Source organism: Peromyscus californicus, unplaced genomic scaffold, assembly GCF_007827085.1.
Source record: "Peromyscus californicus insignis strain IS unplaced genomic scaffold, ASM782708v3 Scaffold_6__1_contigs__length_162567912, whole genome shotgun sequence".
Taxonomy (NCBI): Eukaryota; Metazoa; Chordata; class Mammalia; order Rodentia; family Cricetidae; genus Peromyscus; species Peromyscus californicus.
The window spans coordinates 48,154,862-48,173,742 of NW_026294584.1; the positions used below are offsets into that span (position 1 = coordinate 48,154,862).

Here is an 18,881-nt window from a genome sequence, read left to right on the forward strand (position 1 = left end):
GGCCCTCCCCAGTACTCCCCTTTCATGTGCTCCTATCATTCTTTCAGGAAGTTTGCCTTTGGGTCATTTTGACTTATAGGAAACTGGACTTGGGATTCTACAGGCAACATCATGCTCTCTACAATTCAGATCAACTTCACACTCTCAAAAAAGACTAGAAGAAAATAGGGTGGAGACCATACAGGGGTTACAAAAGCTAGCTGTCCTTCCAATCCTACAACCCACCATTCTTTCTCTGCTTCTCATCCATCACTTAGCACTGAGGCCATCACACTGACCAAACCCCTGTTCTTTGTCATCCATTGAACACTACCTGTTCTTTGTCATGAAATCTAAAGGAACTGAATCCCCTTCCACATTACTCACACCATAGGTTTACAGGAAATGCCTTACTGGCCTCTTCTGGACTATAAGATTATGTAATCCTGACTGTCTGGGGACTTACTATGTAGATCAAACTGGCCTTGAACTCACAGGGATCCATCTGCCTCTGTGCTGGGCCCAATTAAAGGTATGTGGTACCACACCCAGCAATATTGGATATTTTAATGTTATAATTTTGAATTTATGTCTTCATCCTCTTCACCTTCTAATTAATCTCCCAATTGTTTGTTTTTTCCACTCCTGAACTTTATGTTGAATCAAGAATCATTTAAAAGTACATATACTGGAAACTACGTAAAATTTCTAAGCACAACCCTATCTTTACACAACAATTCTTTAATAAATATGGGGTGTGTAAACCCCAAATCTCTAAAGGAAACCTCATCTCACAAACTTTTTTCCTCAGCTGAGTATCATGGGACAGACCTGAAAATCCAGCACTGCAGAGGCCAAGATAAGTAGAGGAGGGTGAATTTGAGGCCAGCCTGGGATACATCATATGATCCTGTCTTTTAGAATATGGAGATGGGGAGAGGGGTTGAAGATGTAGCTCTCAGTTGGTGAAGCATGAAACCCTGGGTTCAATGCTTAGCACTACATAAAACTGGGTATGGTATCACATGTCTATAATCACAGCACTCAGAACTCAGGAGATAGAGGCAGCAGGATCAGAAGTACCATGTCATCATCAGAAGTACCATGTCATCCTCAGCAATATAGTGACTTTGAGGCCAGCTGGAATAATAATAACAATAACAATAATAATCTTATAGTCAAGAAGAGGCCGGTATTGTATTTTCTGTTAACCAATATTTGAGTGATGTAGAAGGTGATTCAGGGATTTTTAGATTTCATACAAAAGAACAGGGTAGTAGTGTTGAAATGAATAACAAACAATGAGATCCTGTTTTTTTGGTTTTGTTTTAAATCTATCTCCTCATATGCAGAGATCCACACCCAAGCATTAGGTGGAGCTCATGAAATCCTGCAGAAGAGAAGGAGGAAGGATTGTAGGAGCCAGAGGGGTCAAGCACACCAGGAGAACATGTGGGTCTGAGCTAGGTCCTCTGCATATATGCTATGGTTGTTTAGCTATGGGTTTGGGGGGAACTTCTAACAGTAGAAGTGGTGGTGTCTTTGATGCCTCTTTTGCCTGCTCTTGGGACCTTTTCCTCCTACTGAGTTGCTTGTACAGCCTTGATATGAGGGGCTTGTGCCTAGTCTTATTGCATCTTGTTATGCCATGTTCAGATGATATCACTGGGAGGCCTGCTCTTTTCTAAATGGAAATGGAGCAACAGTGGATCTGGGGAGGGCGTGAGGTTGGAGGATTGGAGGGTGTGGAGGCTGTGGTTGGGATGTATTACATTAGAGAAGAACAAATAAAAATTAAAAAAATATCTACCTCCCATTTTGGACCATTTTATGCAATTTTGGTTTTAAAAGGTCATTAGAGACCTAGCCAAACCTAGCCTAGTCCAAGCCATCTATTTGCACTGGTCAACAATGGCATCCTGAAACTAGATTCTAATTTGTCCTAATTGCAAATTAACCTCTTAAAATGCTAAGACAGTGTTATACCACACCCAAACGCTACAGCATCCGCCCCATCATACTTCTCTTCCTCATCACTTTCCAGGCTTCAGCTTACTTGAACCCATATACCTCAGTCATGTCTAATTCCTGGTCCTTCTGGTTGGTGGCTCAGTCCTTCTTTACTGTACCAACTTTCCCTTCCTTTTAATTTAAATGGTAGTCCTCTTCACAAGTAGCAACACCCCACCTTTTATAAAAACGTTCCTTTTATCAGTTCAAAAACAAGCTCATTTTCAAGCTCCTGCTGTTTTGATTTGAAATTGGCACAATGTCTGATTTACTCCCTAAACATGTTTGTGTGATATCTGCACACACTACAGAGTGAGTATTCATTCAGCAAGGGAGAGAGACAGTACTAAGAGCAGGTGTGCTGGCTTACCAGTAGATGTCTGACTTTGTCTATTTCATAGAATATAGATTACTTCTTTCAATAAAAAAGAAAAGGCTACTATGTTTTCATCTTTTAAGTCAATTAAACAGATTTGAGAAACCTTCATGATCAAAAAAAGAGAAACTCTAAAACCTTACAAGTAAAGCTCCCCACCCCCACCCATAGTAGTGCTCAATTTTGTTAGATTTCAAATGCTCCTACTATTCTTTCCTTTCTCTGGGCTTTTTGCAGCAATGCATCTCTGGGTGTACCTCCCTATAAAGCTGTGTCAGAACAGAAGAAAGTTTTGGCAGTTTTGAAGGTACTTGGAATACCATACAAATAAACTATGTCAGTACAAGTATGCACAGACAAAATGCATTAAAGTGGCTTACTTCAAAGAAACACAATTACATGATTCAATTTGCAGGATGCTGAGAAATGAGCATATACATGTATAAAATAGAATGAAGAACATGTCTTCTCTATTGTTTGTTTTTTTAACCTCCCTCCAAATCAGAACACAATTTAGAACTGAGGTATCAGTATTTAACACCCTGCCACTGTCCGAATAGTTAATGGAATTAGTCTACTAAGATTTAATAAGACTAATGGAATGAGTCTGGATTGCTGTGGCTGTTGTAGTAAGAGTATCAATGAAAATAATGTGAAATAAATCTGTCACTAGACTGGTGTCTGTATGTTTTATTCAATCTTGTATTCCTCAAGATCTAGCTCAGGTCACTTTACAAAATAAAAATATTTAATTAATGCTTTGCTGAAATAAGAGGAAGAATGTACCAAAGTACCATCTGAAAAATGCAAAATGTGGAATGAAAAAGAAATCATTATTAAGTAAAATATTTTCTACTGGAATCTTCTCATTCCAGAGCTAAAAGTCAACTGGGGTGGGACTCTATTTCCTTCAGGGCTAAAGGCATTTGAAGGCAGTCATTTCTTAGTCATTTGAAACCGTCTAGAGAGGGAGAATGTCACCATACTCTTTATCAATCTAGTAACTATGAATCTTCCTTAAACAACAAACATATGTTCATATACACAAACCCATCATTTCACATATACCTTCTAAGAGTCTAGGACTCCAGGTTAAAAATCCCCGTGTTAAGGAAAAGACTAATCACTTTATAATGGCCAAAGGAGTGAAATTAATAGTATCCCAGTATAAAATCCATCAAACAAGAATGTATCGACAAACCCAAAGCTGCTTAGAATTCCTCATTCTTCCCACCATTTTGGTTAAATTTGCCCACCATATAAAATGGTACTTTTATGTACCACATGATTTCTTCCGTGCTTTAGTGTAAATTATGACTTTAAGGACTTCTAAAAAAAAAAAAATAGTAAACAAAAATGTGAGCCTTTACAAGGTCTAGAAATTATAAAACAAAACAAAAAAAACAAAAAACTTAAAAGTAAGTTTTTAACCATTCTACATAGTTGTAATGCTGAATTCTAACTGCTCAAGAAGCATTTCCTGAATTCATAGCTATGTCTGAAGTAAAGGGGGACAAGAGTAGGCAGGGAGGAGACAGCCTTGGGACTCTTATCAGGGACTATGGGCAAGTCTGGGAAAACTCTGGACAAATACTCTGTACAAATTATGAATGAAAAAGAACAGAAAGATAAAGAAAGCAGCTTTGTTCAGCAGCACCCCTCACAACACAAAGAAGTCAGTAAATGAGAGCCAGTCACCCTCCATGGCCTTCTAAGAAAATGCAGCCAGCCAATGAAATGCTCGCTTCAAAATTGGAGAAAGCTAAGATCAGAAGCCTTACCCCAATAGAACACATAGCAAAATCTGGAGGTTTTATAGTCAAATGAAAACCATAACTGAATTAAGATATGATTAAAGGCTGATATTTAATAAGTGTACAGTATTGTTCTGGTATTTTCTAAGACAGTGACTTTCATATAACGTTGCTATAAATTTACTTTTAAATGCAAGCTAGAGATTGATATTTATGCTGAACTCTAAAAACACAAATTAGATAGGTAGAGAATTGGTCAATTCTATGACCTCAACAAAATTAAAAAAAAAAACACAAAAAACAAAACTAAGAACAAATTTTCACTTTACTCCACTATACCTCAGGATGGAGCCATTTATTTTGTTATATGTAACAGGAAGTCACCATATTTTATGTTGAAAAGTAACCCAGAAAGTGCCAATGCTATATAACATTAGCAACATCTTCAAATAAGATGCTTTATTATTAATATTATGCTAAATTCTTAGATTTAACATAATATTTAGATTTCTTTTTGGTATTTGTAATATCCCTTTCATATTGTTTTTCACAAATTAAGGCATACTTTTTAAACTTTTTAAAAAAAATCTCAAGAGGTCTGGCTTTCTTTTTCTCCCCAGATGCTTTTATGGTGATAGTTTTTAAATCAGCTTTTGTCCACTACTCAGAACTAAGTTCAGTTTATTTTTTTTATTATCACTTTTGTGGCTATTTCAAGAAGTTCTGTATTATCAAAAGCATCACTTTACATTATGCCTTTATAAAGTACTCCATTGATCTTTGATTATCTAAGGTTATCTATTACAACTTATATGGTCTCATTTTATAGGACATCCAGCTTCTTTCTTCTACTATAAGTTTTATTCTGGCCAGGTACTTTCATCACATGTCAATTATTTAACAATGAAATTTCCAAACAGATCTTACTGAACTACTGCTTGCCCAATAAAAACGTTACACTACTATGACTACTACTTACATACAATGTTTACCCCATGTTCAAGTTTCTAAAAGTCAACTACAAGTTGAAATTCTGTTTTTGAGGCATTTCCTGGTATACTAGGCAGTGCATTAGAAAAGAGATTATATTGCATTTAGGCCATAATAATTACCTTTTAACCATCTATGTGTAATTAACAACCATTCAAAAAGAAAAGTGCAAATGTGCAAATGAATAAGAACAAAACAGTTTGTATACATGTAATGCATAATATATGATATAAATCTAGGCAACTAAAAACAATGGCTGACAACATCTTTCTGAGCATTAAATGACACCACCAGTTTTGTTTTATATGTATTCTTTCTTTTCAAGGATTCAAAGAATGCAATAGACATTATCTTAATGTTTCAAAAACTTCAGGAGTAGATTAGAATATTACCATTTTTTTCACAAACCAAAAAACAAAGAACTACCATTACTTTTGTATATTTCCAATAATAGAGCAAGAACAAGTCTAGCTAATCTCCTCTGGGATCTTAATTAGTACTATAAGTTTATTTGTATGAGTAAAAAATATTATCACTCATGAGAAACAATGCCAAAATTATTATGCTAATCAATTATGTTAAAGGCCTAATGAAGAAATCCTTTAGCAACTATGAGGTACACACTAGTTGTAGGCATGAGGAACGTTTATATCGGCTCTTTTGGGTGTATACATTAAATGCAAAATCAGAAAGGAATCATGCAAAAATCCAGTTGCCCATGCAAGCACCCCAGAGTCTAATCCTCTCCTCTCAGTTCTGGTGTCAGGCCACAGTAGTGTGGAGACTTGTAGGCTGCTGTCCTTGTTGTAATGAATGGGAAGAGGCTGACAGTGGCATGGTCGAAACCTTCACCTCTTCTTCCCCTGTGGAAAAGTCAGTCATGGTCTAGTTACGGGTGACTAGATTTGTTAACAGTCCCTTTAAAAATGATTTCAATATTTGGAATATTGATACATATATAAAATACATGCTTAATGGTTGGGATCTGGGTGTGAAACAAGACATGAATTTTAAAATATTAACTTAAGTACCTAAAAAATAAACTAAACACACCCTTATTTTAAGGTAAGATCAAATATAATAGATTTAGATTACAAATGCACCACCAAAAATAAATAAATAAAAAGAAGAAAAGATTAAAGACCAGGAAAGCCATTCTTTTCCAAGCCAATTGGACCCTTACATAGATATTCCTTAGCAGTAAGTACTAGTTTGTTTTTAAAAAAAAAAAAAAAAAAACTTAAGATTTGACTTACAGGAGAGAAAATAGATTTTAAAAGAAGAAAATTATAAACTCATGTTTCAAAGGCATAAGTTGTATATTAGGAAAAAAGGAAAAAAGAAATACTAGATACAAATATTAATTGATTAAATTAACATATAGCATCTGAAATTTACTATGTTCTTTTGAAGTAATTAGAAAATAGTAAAATATTAACAGTACAATGATCCAATTGACTGAAAAGTAAGATGACTACTTCTAGTCAGAAAACTATACATGAATGAGACCAATTCTCCTAATTATAATTGATAATCATTTCACTCCAAGTAACTTACTTTACGCATGACACAAAACTCAATAGTCACTGTGAAAATAGTTACTATAAAAACAAAATTTAAAGAAAAATGCCTTCTGGTAAGTAAAATTTGAATTAACAAAAAAACATGAAAAATCTGAAGCCTAAACAATTTCAAATATTTTTGAGTAATACCTTGAAACAACACTGCTTAGAGACTTACACTTACTAAAGGTTATTTTCCAAATAAGGTTCAGCATTATGTAGTAAAAACATTTTAGCAAAGAATTCTTTGAAAAATAAATCTGCAAAACTACATTTGGAAAGTTAGCTTAACTGACAAACTGTAGAAAGAATGTTCAATCCATAGGACAGGTTATTTCAATTAGCAAACTCTCTTACACCCTCAAGTTCATAGCAGGAGGCTGTGCCAAAGCAAATTGAAACTCCATTTCCTGGTGAGAACATCAATACTAATAAGGACCTAAGCAAGAGACTGATTCTCAAGTTAATAAGCATCATTCTACTTTCTTTGTATTTGTTTTTCCTAAGCCTGGCCAATTTGTCTCATGAAGAAATACTGCTGACTTAAAAAAAAAGATTTGCGAATATGTGAGAGCAAAAGTCAATTAGGGGAAAAGCCAAGTTGAAGCACATGACAGTGGTCTTCAATTGTAAAGGAGAGCATCAGTGTTGCATCCCAAAACCACTTCCATTACTGACTTTGAGATCTGGGCTGTGACCCTGGCTTAGCACTAACTGAACATGTAACCTTAAATTATTTAAATTTGCTGGAATACAGTTTTGACAATCCTAAAATGAATGAACTAGACAAAGTGAGTCACTTTTTAGAACAAACGTACATGGATCCAATAATAAAAAAAATCTAAATGAATCCCTTCTACTTACTTACCAATTAAAACTACTCAACAGAAATATTTCAATTATCTTCTGGACTTAGCAAACCAGATACTTAACAAGCCCAGAAAACACTGATAAAAATACTTAAGTACTAAAGGAAATAACCAATTGAAAGCACAAAAATATTTTCAGTAAGACAAAGGAATGGAAACTGAATTTCTGTCACACCTCTGGCAACTGTTCTGCCCATGATAGGTTTCAGATATATCAATGTTTTTATAATTAACTGAAACAAACAAAAATAAAAATTTAAATACAAATATATAGTAGACAGACAAGGCATCTGCATGACATGGTGGTTACCACCTCTGATTTGCTCTACACAGCTGAAGAGTAAGTATGTGTACCTCTCCTTCCTACACAGACTCAGTTCGAACTATATTTTAGGAGGCCTCATAAACAGTGCGTAGTCTCCACTAGTGAAGCATTAACAAACAGATCTGCTGAATAGGGCACTATGATAAAGACTAGAGGATGCAAAGTTTAGTTCCCGGCAGTCATCCAAATCAAATACATCTAGGTTGAGGGAGGCAGATAATTCCCAGGTAAACTGTTTCAAATTAGATGCATTTCAGATGTTCTCTTTTGTCATTATAATAGTTACTGAAAATCCTAAATCATCTAGTTACAATTCTGTAACTATTCTAAGGCTTATTAGCATATTCTGAGGCATCTGACAAATATTGACTAGCTCTAACAGGATTCTAGTGTGACTCTTAACAATTTTAATATTTTTTTTGTAAATTAAAACTAAGTTTCTCTAGTCTTCAGTACTTTAAAAATAATCTAATAGCAAGCTTAGTTATAAGTCACCATTTAAATACCAAACAAGACTGCATTGCCAAATATTGAAAATCTGAAATAACTCTCTCTCCACCCCACAGTGAATACAATAATGACTCAGAATTAAGTTGGTGACTTCATTTTTAGCACCTATAAAAAAAGTTTTCAATGTTCTGTGGTTGAGTATAAGCAAAGGGAGGGGGGAAAAACAAAGGATAGAATTATAATTTAATGCTACATTTAAAAATAAAGTTATCTATTTTAGGTGAAGATTCAAAAAAAAACCTAACACAAAAAGGTCTGTACTTAACAAATCAGAGATATCTCATTGCTGATATTCCAAAATATTTACTTGTTTGAAACATTTGGAAATGTTGCTGGGTACTAATGAACAATAACAACTCAGAAGTTGTAATAACAGATAGACATGTGGTAAGTCAACCAAGGGTACCAAATGTGTACAACTAAAAACGAAAGTCCAATATCATGTGCTCTCTCTTTCTCTACCAGAGCGCCTCATCTTCTTGTTTATCTCATCCCTACAATTTAAAAAACACCTCTTGTTATAAAAGACAGTTCTGCTTACTGTAATAGCACACAGTATCTGTCTCTATGCCTTTATTCTGGAGGTTTCCATCAACATAAACGACCTTTCTCCTTTGAGAACCCAAATTCAAGACACCACATTATAAATCAATTTCTACTTCTTCAAAAAATTCTCCAACAATGATTACCTACACTGTTTCTCAGATTTCAGGACCACACATACAGTTAGCCAATTTGCCATAGAGTTTCACTTTAACTCTTCAAATATATTATCAGCTACCTGAAATACCATCTGTATTCCCTACTTTTGTATTTCCCACATGACCTAGTTCACTGTTAGGCAAAAAGGAACTGAAATGTTAACCATAACTGGCTCACTACTCTATTTTTAAATGTTTGGCATACTTAAGGGGACCTTAACTTTTAACTTTCAGGACCAGCTAAAAGGAACACTACTAGAAATTAAAATGTCTTCTTCTAAATTATTAAGACAAAGCAAACTCAAACAAAATTACATTCTAGTATGCTATGCTGAATGGAAGAAAGGGAAAAGGCATGTAGAAATTAAGACAGTGGATATCACAGCAAAGGACTGAAAAATTCTACTCTGGATTCCCTACAACCTAGTGTAATTCAATGAGCAAGGTATCATGAACCCCATCAACTATACAAATCACTACAGCAGGTGTTCTCCAATATGTGTAAATTAAGTTCACTGTTTCAACTGTTAAACTTCACTATATCCATAACAACAAACTAACACCTAGCTACTTGTCTAGAACATGAAGTGCTGCTGGCCCTAAGGGAACATAACCAATGACTATTGATGGTTCTAAGTTTAGCTGTCAACTTGCTAAAAAACAAGAGCATGAGTGCCTTAGTGGTAAAAGTACACTACTGTAATGACACTATGCCTTAATGACACATCTTAAAGGTCATGGAAGGGATGAAAATAATTGCATGAGTACACAACAGGGTGAGAACTATTCTGTTCTACTTGAAGAGAATCGGAGGGGGACAAGCTTTATCACATCATCTCTAAAGCCCAAATTAAATGAAAACAGTTAACCAGAATGACTTCTTTCCAAGATAGTTCATTTAAAACTGTTATATAGGATCTTAAAACCCCAAAATTCTGAAACCTTCAAGGGTAGCAGTACAAAACCAGAAGTCCTCTGGCATCAAACTTGTATTACCTTACTCATCCTAATTTATTTTATCCCTAATTTATCCCAGAAATAAAAACATAGCCAACTAATAGATAAAATCTCTCCTAAACAATTTTTCACAGAAAGTATGTCTGTGACATATAATATGTTTATAAAACATTGATAACTGAAGTTCTCAAATATTGCTATACACGCATATGGCACAGTTTTGATGTGTGCATGTATGTATCAGTCAAAACAAGTAATTGCTATAGCAGTTAAGAGTGGCTTTATCCCTCATGCTCTCATTATTTTTGATTTAAAAAAACTTTAACCACTTTACTTTTAGAATATAACACAAGATATTTTTACTATGGTGTTGGCCTTTATAACACCATAATTTCAGAGCCCAATTTTTCTTTTTCGTTTTTGTGTTTATATATCATCTGAAGGTCTGGTAACTATCCTATTCAATACAATGCTTCCAAACACTAAGTAGGTATAATACTCCACCATCCTTATAAAGCTCCATATTACAAGGCATTCACTCAATCCAAAAAAAAAAAAAAAAAAAAAGGTTAAAGATAGAAATTTCTAAGACTATTGTGTACTCTTGTTACCCAGTAGCTCTTCCCTAACCACCCAGCAACCTGAAGACATGAATGATACATATATTCTCAGAGGCTTCAAATGAACCTACCTGCTATGGGGATCCCTCCCAGACCTGTGTTGTGCTGTGGCGGGAGATTCAAGTCCAAGAAATTACTATTTGAGGTGGGGTTTGCTGTGTGGTTCAAGTGCATGATGCTATTGCGTGGAAAGGCCATCCAAGGATAGCGGGCTGCCTGGCCTGGAAAACCGAATGAATTATAAACTGCTCGGTGCTGCTGAAATTGAGGGAACCTCTGTGGCAAGACTGAAAAGGTACTATTAAGAGAGTTGGCATTTGTAGGTGCAGCAGAATGCAGAAATCCAGAGCCTGGACCTTTGGCGGTTGTAGTGTGTGAGGAGGAGTTCTGAAGAGATGTGGGAGACAGGGAAGGTTGATCTTGGACGGACAGTTCCTTCTCAATCAGGTCTGCTAAGGCTTTTCGAGTGACATCAAAGGGATCAAAACCCAAGTCATCCTCTGGCTGTTTAGAAGAACCAAAGCCAAATGCTGCTTGCCAGTCTGTAGATGATGACACTGGGATTGTTTCTGTCAGCAGAAGAAAAAGAGTGATGAATGTAAAATAAAGAGTCTATCTTTACAGAGTATATTAAACATCCTACATTACAGTCTAAACCAGTGTGAAGCATGCTACATTACAATAGAAAACAAACAATGCAAGATCATTAATTCCAGAGGACCTCATAAATTTCTAGCAGTGATTTCATTCTTAAATTATTAAGTTAAAAAACTGAATGATATAGGCTGGTTGTGCCGATAAGGAAAAACTTCTCTGCTACCCAGATTATACCCAACAATTCATAATCAAAACCAGCATGTCATTAAAAGTACTATAGTCTAAAAAATTTTATCTAGTAAGGCTCATTCTTATATTGTATACTAAAATAAATTAAACATCTAATTATATGCTTTTAATTGTCTACATCACAGGTGCTACTGAGTCTATTAACTTATGCCGTCTTCCAGATTGATATAAAACTGAGATGAGTAAAGAGAGAAAGGGTGTGCTCTCTGCTTTCTAACCCGATGCTCTGCCTGGCCACTCACTGCCACCAAGACTGGCTGGCAGCCACCTCCGAAACCAGCACGACAAAGCCAAGCCTCTTCAAGGAAGAGAATGTAATCCATTCTTTAGTCTAGTTTCACCTGAATGTTATGTAGTAAAAGACACCAAAGTTCCTGCAGGTGGCTCGCACTGTGCTTTGGATATCAGTTAAAACATAATTTCCAAAAGAGTAAAAGTATAAACCTCATACAAATATAAACCATGTCAAAACTTTTAAAAACAGAATAGCAGAAAAGGGGCAAAGTTTAGCTTTTACCACTAAATAAATTACTTATTTGTCAATCAGACAATTAGGGAAAGATTTAAATTTGAATATATAAACACAAATCTGACTTAAAATGTTAATTCCTAAGTTACTCCCAGAGCAGTAACTTTGTTTTTCCCTTTGGCTTTTGAGACAGGGTTTCTCTGTATAGCCTGGCTGTCCTGGAACTCAAGAGATCTGGCCTAATTCTGCTGGGATTAAAGGCATGTGCCACCATGCCCAGCCAGAGCAGCGAGTTTTTATTTCAGAAAATAACATTTTTTTTTATTATTTTCAATAAAAACAAATAATTTCTAGATAAATCTGTTCTCCAACACTGTAATTTCTAGGCAATACAACTAATACAATGTTGTTTAAATAATTTACATTTTTTTAAAAAAGGGAGTTGAAAGAAAACAAGATAGAAGTATATCAACCAAAATATATCCCATAAGTCTCTCAATTTCTGTGAGTCTGATTACTAATACTAGGTAATTACATACCTGATGTGAAGAGGCTCTGTGGTTCTGGAGCTGTAGGCCAATCACTGGGTGTCTGTGGAGAGCTGGGAAAAGGAGGAAGCCCACTTGGTATAGGGTTGGGGTGGCGAAAATTGTCTGAAAATAATGACTGTGACTCTGTTCCTGCCCCTTCAAAAGGAGACCTTGCACTGTGATTGGATGAGCTGATGGGGATGACGGGATTGGATTTTGATAAACCAGGTGGTGGTGAAGGCGTATCACTGTTAGATATCTAAAAGAAAGAGGAAGAAGTCAAACTAAGTGTGTACTGTAATAAACCACAATTGAAAACATTTACAATAAATTAACCAAAATGAAGATCTAACCAAGTTTTTCTCAAACAATCATTAAAAAATAATTCTGGAGGCTGGATAAGACCCTGTGTTCAATCCCCAGCATCGAAAGCAAAAGCAACAAACAACTAATCAAACAAATAAAAAAAAAAAAAAAGAAAACCTCATGCTTATTACAAAGCTCAATCTTTATATGATTCTATAGTATTTAATTCCATGGTGTGAGGGACAGTATAAACCTCTCCTCCTCTATCTGTGTACTATTTATACAAAATGTCTTGGGAAAATGAAAAGGATGACTAAGATTATCACAAGTTTATTTAATATTACCAATGTTCATACATGAAAAATTATTGAGATGACTCCGATATATGCTGTTTGATCAACTCAATACTACTAATACAAAGTGAACAGGGGAAAAAGAGTATTTAAATCCTTCTCATAGGGTTGGGAATATAATTGTAGCCTTGCCTAGTACAAGTAAGACCCCTTAGGTTCAATGGCCAGCACCACACCAAAACAAACAAACAAACAACTCTTGCCATAGAAAAATATTTCAGTTAAAATGTACAAGCTTATTTGTGAGGTTTCTGTGTGTGTATGGGGGGAGGGGGTGTTGAGGGGTTTTGTTGTTGTTGTTGTTTTGGTGTGTTTGTGTGTATTCATATGAGTACGTGTACATGTGTACACGTTCATACAAAAGCCAGAAATCTGCACTGGGTATCTTCCTACACATGCTCCACCTTAGTTTGTGAGACAAGGTCTCTTACTGAACTTGGAGATCATCTAGGCAGTTGTGCCAAATTCTGTCCCTGCTCTACCAATACTGGGTTGCAGATATATGCTACTGCGCTCAGCATTTTTTTTTTTTATAATTTGTTTTGTTTAGTTTTTTTTGAGACAGGGTTTCTCTGTGTAACTTTGCACCTTTCCTAGAACTTACTCTGTCGCCCAGGCTGCCCTCAAACTCACAGAGATCTGCCTGCCTCTGACTCCCAAGTGCTGGGATTAAAGGCGTGTGCCACCACTGCCCAGCTGCACTCAGCTTTTATGTGGGTACCTAGGGTACAGATTCAGGCCATATGAGCCCTACATTTGTCTATGGGAAGTACAATGCATTAAGCTACAACTTGGTGATGACAGTAGAAAAAGGTATATTATATTCCAAGAAGAAGAGAAAATGATGTAAAATTTCTAACTGTTGAAAAGCCTAAGTATTTTCTAAAACAGAATTTTCTAAATCTAGTATCAAAACATGATGTGATCAAAATATGATGATGGGTACAAAATATTACGATTCTTAGATATATCTGAGTTGAAAAAAACTACTAGGCATGTTATACATGTGTGTAAACCTAGCCCTTGGGAGGTTTAGGAAAGAGACTCAGGAACTCAAGATCAGCTTCAGCTACAGAGCCAATACAAAATCAGCTTATAAATAAGACCCTGTCTCAAAATAAAAAAGAGAAAGAAAAATATTAACACTGATTATATGCTAAAGATTACATCTTGTAACTACTTTAATTTGTTTTTTAACAAAAAACATGTTAAGGTTTATTTTATCTTATGTCTATGAATGTTTTGCCTGTGTGTATGTGCATGCACCACGTGAGTGCATGGTATCCACAGAGGTCAAAAGAGGGTACTGCATCCCATGGAACAAAGGGGTAGGATGACTGTGAGCCACCATATAGGTACTAGGAATCAAACCTAGGTCCTCTGCAAGAACATCCAGCCCCAATTACTTTTAGCTCATTAAAAAAAAAAATTTAATGTCAACTCAAAATATACAAGGTATAAACAGATTTTCAAGCTATTTTATAGAATTTGTGTCTTAAAAAAAAAACTGTAGTTGCCGGGCGGTGGTGGCGCACGCCTTTAATCCAGCACTTGGGAGGCAGAGCCAGGCGGATCTCTGTGAGTTCGAGGCCAGCCTGGTCTCCAAAGCGAGTTCCAGGAAAGGTGCAAAGCTACACAGAGAAACCCTGTCTCGAAAAAACCAAAAAAAAAAAAAAAAAAAAACTGTAGCTGACTTGAAAGATACTGGTACATTATGATACTATACAAGTATGTGGTTATCAAGGCAATTTACAGCAAGCTAGCCACCATCAAATTAAACAGAGAGACACTCAAAGCGATTCCACTAAAATCAGGAACAGGACAAGGCTGTCCACTCTCCCCATATTTATTCAATATAGTACTTGAAGTTCTAGCTAGAGCAATAAGACAACAAAAGGAGATCAAGGGGATACAAATTTGCAGATGATATGATAGTATACATGTGACCCCAAAAATTCTACCAGGGAACTCCTACAGCTGATAAACTCCTTTAGTAAAGTGGCAGGATACAAGATTAACTCAAAAAAATCAGTAGCCCTCCTATACACAAATGATAAAAGGGCTGAGAAAGAGATCAGAGAAACATCACCCTTTACAATAGCCACAAATAATATAAAATACCTTGGGGTAACACTAACTAAACAAGTGAAGGATCTGTTTGATAAGAACTTTAAATATTTAAAGAAAGAAATTGAAGAAGATATCAGAAAATGGAAGGATTTCCCATGCTCATGGATAGGTAGGATTAACATAGTAAAAATGGCAATCTTACCAAAAGCAATTTACAGATTCAATGCAATCCCCATCAAAATCCCAACACAATCTTCACAGACTTGGAAAGAAAAATACTCAACTTCATATGGAAAAACAAAAGACCCAGGATAGCTAAAAGAATCCTGTATAATAAAGCAACTTCTGGAGGCATCACCATCCCGGACCTCAAGCTCTACTATAGAGCTATAGTAATAAAAACAGCTTGGTACTGGTATAAAAACCAACATACAGACCAATGGAATCGAATTGAAGACCCTGACATTAATCCACACACATATGAACATCTGATTTTTGACAAAGAAGCCAAAACTATACAATGGAAAAAAGAAAGTATAGTATCTTCAACAAATGGTGCTGGCATAACTGGATGTCAATATGTAAAAGATTACAAATAGATCCATATCTGTCACCATGCACAAAACTCAAGTCCAAGTGGATCAAAGACTTCAACATAAATCCAGTACACTGAACAAAGATACATACTCAGCTATGTTCATAGCAGCACTATTTGTAATAGCCAGAACCTGGAAACAACCTAGATGTCTGTCAACTGAAGAATGGATTAAGAAAATGAGGTACATATACACAATGGAGTACTACTCTGCAGAGAAAAACAATGACAACATGAAATTTGCAGAGAAATGGATGGAACTAGAAAATATCATCCTGAGTGAGGTAACCCAAACCCAGAATGACAAATATGGTATGTACTCACTCATAAGTGGATTCTAGATATAAAGCAAAGAACAATCAGATTGCAACCCACAGAACCAGGGAGGCAACATAGCAGGGGGGACCCTAGGATGACTGTGGTTTATAATAAGTTTTGGTTTTACTCAATCACCTAGGCAAGCCTCAGTGAAACATTTCATTATTAGGATAAGAATTTGTACTGTATCAAGCTGATAATAGAAAAATAAATAAATAAAAATGAAAAAAAAAAGCTGTAGCTGACTTGAAAGATACTGGTACATTATGATACTCTACAATAGTATGTGGTTATCAATGTAATTTTTGTTATTAAGAAGAGACTAACTTGACAAAGAAGCCAAAATTATACAATGGGAAAAAGAAAGTATCTTCAACAAATGGTACTGGCATAACTGCATGTTGGCATGTAGAAGAATACAAATAGATTCATGTCTATTGCCCTGCACAAAACTCAAGTCCAAATGGATCAAAGACCTCAACATAAAACCAGTTAAACTGAACCTGATAGAAGAGAAAGTAGGAATAGCCTTGAACACACTAGCACAGGAGACCACTTCCTGAATAGAACACCAGTGATAGATACTACTCTTGGGCATATACCCAAAGGATGCTCAGTCATACCTACCACAAGGTATGTTCAACTATGTTCATAGCAACTTTATTTGTAATAGCCAGAACCTAGAAACAACCTAAATACCCCTCAACCGAAGAATGGATAAAGAAAATGTGGTACATTTACACAATGGAGTATTACTCAGCTGTTAAAAACAATGACATCAGGAAATTTGAAGACAAATGGATGGAACTAGGAAAAAAAAAATCATCCTGAGTGAGATAACCCAGACCCAGAAGACAAACATGATATGTACTCACTCTTAAGTGGATATTACTGTAAAGAATAATCATGCTACAATTCACAGACTAGTGGGGTCAGGTTGGGGAGGTGGATGGAGGGAGAGAGTACTGAAAGAGATGGTTGGCTTCTCAGGGTCAAGTAGAAACCTCATGCAAAGGAAAACCCATGATGACCTACAAGGATGACCTTAGCTAAGACTCCTAGCAATAGTGGGTATATATCCTGAACTGGCCATCTCCCGTGATCAGATTGGTGACCACCCCAATTGCCATCAGAGAACCTTCGTCTAGTAACTGATGGAAACAGATGCAGAGACCCACAGCCAAACATTAGGCCAAGCTCTAGGGAAACCTGTTAAAGAGAGGGAGGAAGGATTGTAGGAGCCAGAGGGGTCAAGGACATCACATGAAAACCCAGACACAACTAACCTGGCTCATAGGAACTCACAGAGTCTGAAGCAACAATCAGGGAGTCTGCATAGACTGACCTAAGCCCTCTACATAGACATGTGACAGTTGTGTAGCTTGGTCTATTTGTAGGACTCCTAACAATGGAAGCAGGGGCTGTCCCTAATGCTTTGGCTGGCTTTTGGGAACCTATTCCTTATGCTAGGTTGTCTTGCCTAGCCTAAATACAAGGGAAGGTGCTTAATCTTACCACAACTTGATATGCCATGCTTTGTTGATACTCATGGGAGGCCTGACCCTTTCTGAACAGAAACAGAGTGGATTTGGGGGTGGTGGGGAGAGGTAATGGGAAGAGAGGAGGGAGGGGAAACTGTAGTGGGGATGTAAAATAAAATAAATTAATTAAATTTAAAAAAAAAAAGAAACACTTAAAAGAAATATTCATTGTCATTAGCCATAATGGAAATGCAAAGCCAAACGATTCTGAGATTCCATCTTACACCTACCTGTCAGAATGGCTAAGATCAATGACACAAGTGACAGCTCAAGCTGGAGAGGATGTGGAGCAAAAAAACAGGAAAAAAAAAAAAGGGAGGGGACCAACTTATGCCCTATACATTCTATGCAGAAAAGAAGCTATCTATTACACATTAACAAAGCAGTCCATTATGGTATTTTTAAATTATGTCGGTATTTAAAGTATTTTTTTAATTTTTTTTCCCTTTTCTTTTCTTTACTTTTTTTTTGGTTTTTTGAGACAGGGTTTCTCTGTGTAGCTTTGGAGCCTGTCCTGGAACTCACTTTGTAGACCAAGCTGGCCTCGAACTCACAGAGACCCACTTGGCTCTGCCTCCTGAGTGCTGGGATTAAAAGCGTGTGCCACCACCGTCCGGCTTCGATTTTTTTTTTTTTTTTATACAAAAGTGTTTTTTAAAAATGCTTTGCTTTCAGGTTATAGCAGATAAATGAAATATTTTATCTAAATCTTACCTGTTGGGAATTATCACCATTCCCTATACTGAGAGAATCTGAAGGTTTGTCAATGGGGCTGTAAAAGAAAACAAACTGAGTAAAAGGAAGAGTAAGTCATTCTAACACACACACACACACCCCCGACAAAAACTCCCCAAAGTAAAAAGAATAAACATTTTGTCAACTTAACAATATTTTTGAGGTACTATGATGCAAGACCATATGTAAAATATTAAGGGTTCAAAACATATAAGGGAAGGTCTCAACCTTCTCTTCCCCCTATGAAACTCACACCCAAAATAAGTGGCTAATGGAGAAGGGGAAAATGACAAAAAGAAACAGTGATTAACTTATTTTTCTACATGTTTGACAGAGGACAGAAAGTAGAGAAATGCTCACTACAGACGACTAGGATCCATACATTTCTTTTAATACGTCTATGAATAATAATCCTATCTCTAGGAAGAGAAGGCAAGTGTGTATATTACACATAAAAGCAAGATA

General features: G+C 36.0%; 1 protein-coding gene across 6 annotated transcripts in view; it reads right to left on the bottom strand.

Moving 5' to 3' along the window:
- Cnot4 (CCR4-NOT transcription complex subunit 4) overlaps positions 1-18,881 on the bottom strand; it is a 114,042-nt gene that overhangs the window by 19,575 nt on the left and 75,586 nt on the right. For 4 of the 6 annotated variants that reach the window (XM_052721154.1, XM_052721153.1, XM_052721155.1 and 1 more), the window contains exons 8-10: positions 18,396-18,453; positions 12,508-12,757; positions 10,725-11,222 (exon numbers count right to left, since the gene is read on the bottom strand). In XM_052721154.1, coding sequence (XP_052577114.1) covers positions 10,725-11,222; positions 12,508-12,757; positions 18,396-18,453 — 806 coding nt within the window. Of the gene's footprint in view, positions 1-4,212; positions 5,973-10,724; positions 11,223-12,507; positions 12,758-18,395; positions 18,454-18,881 lie in introns of those variants that run through there. The other 2 variants (XM_052721158.1, XM_052721157.1) reach the window with 1 other exon arrangement.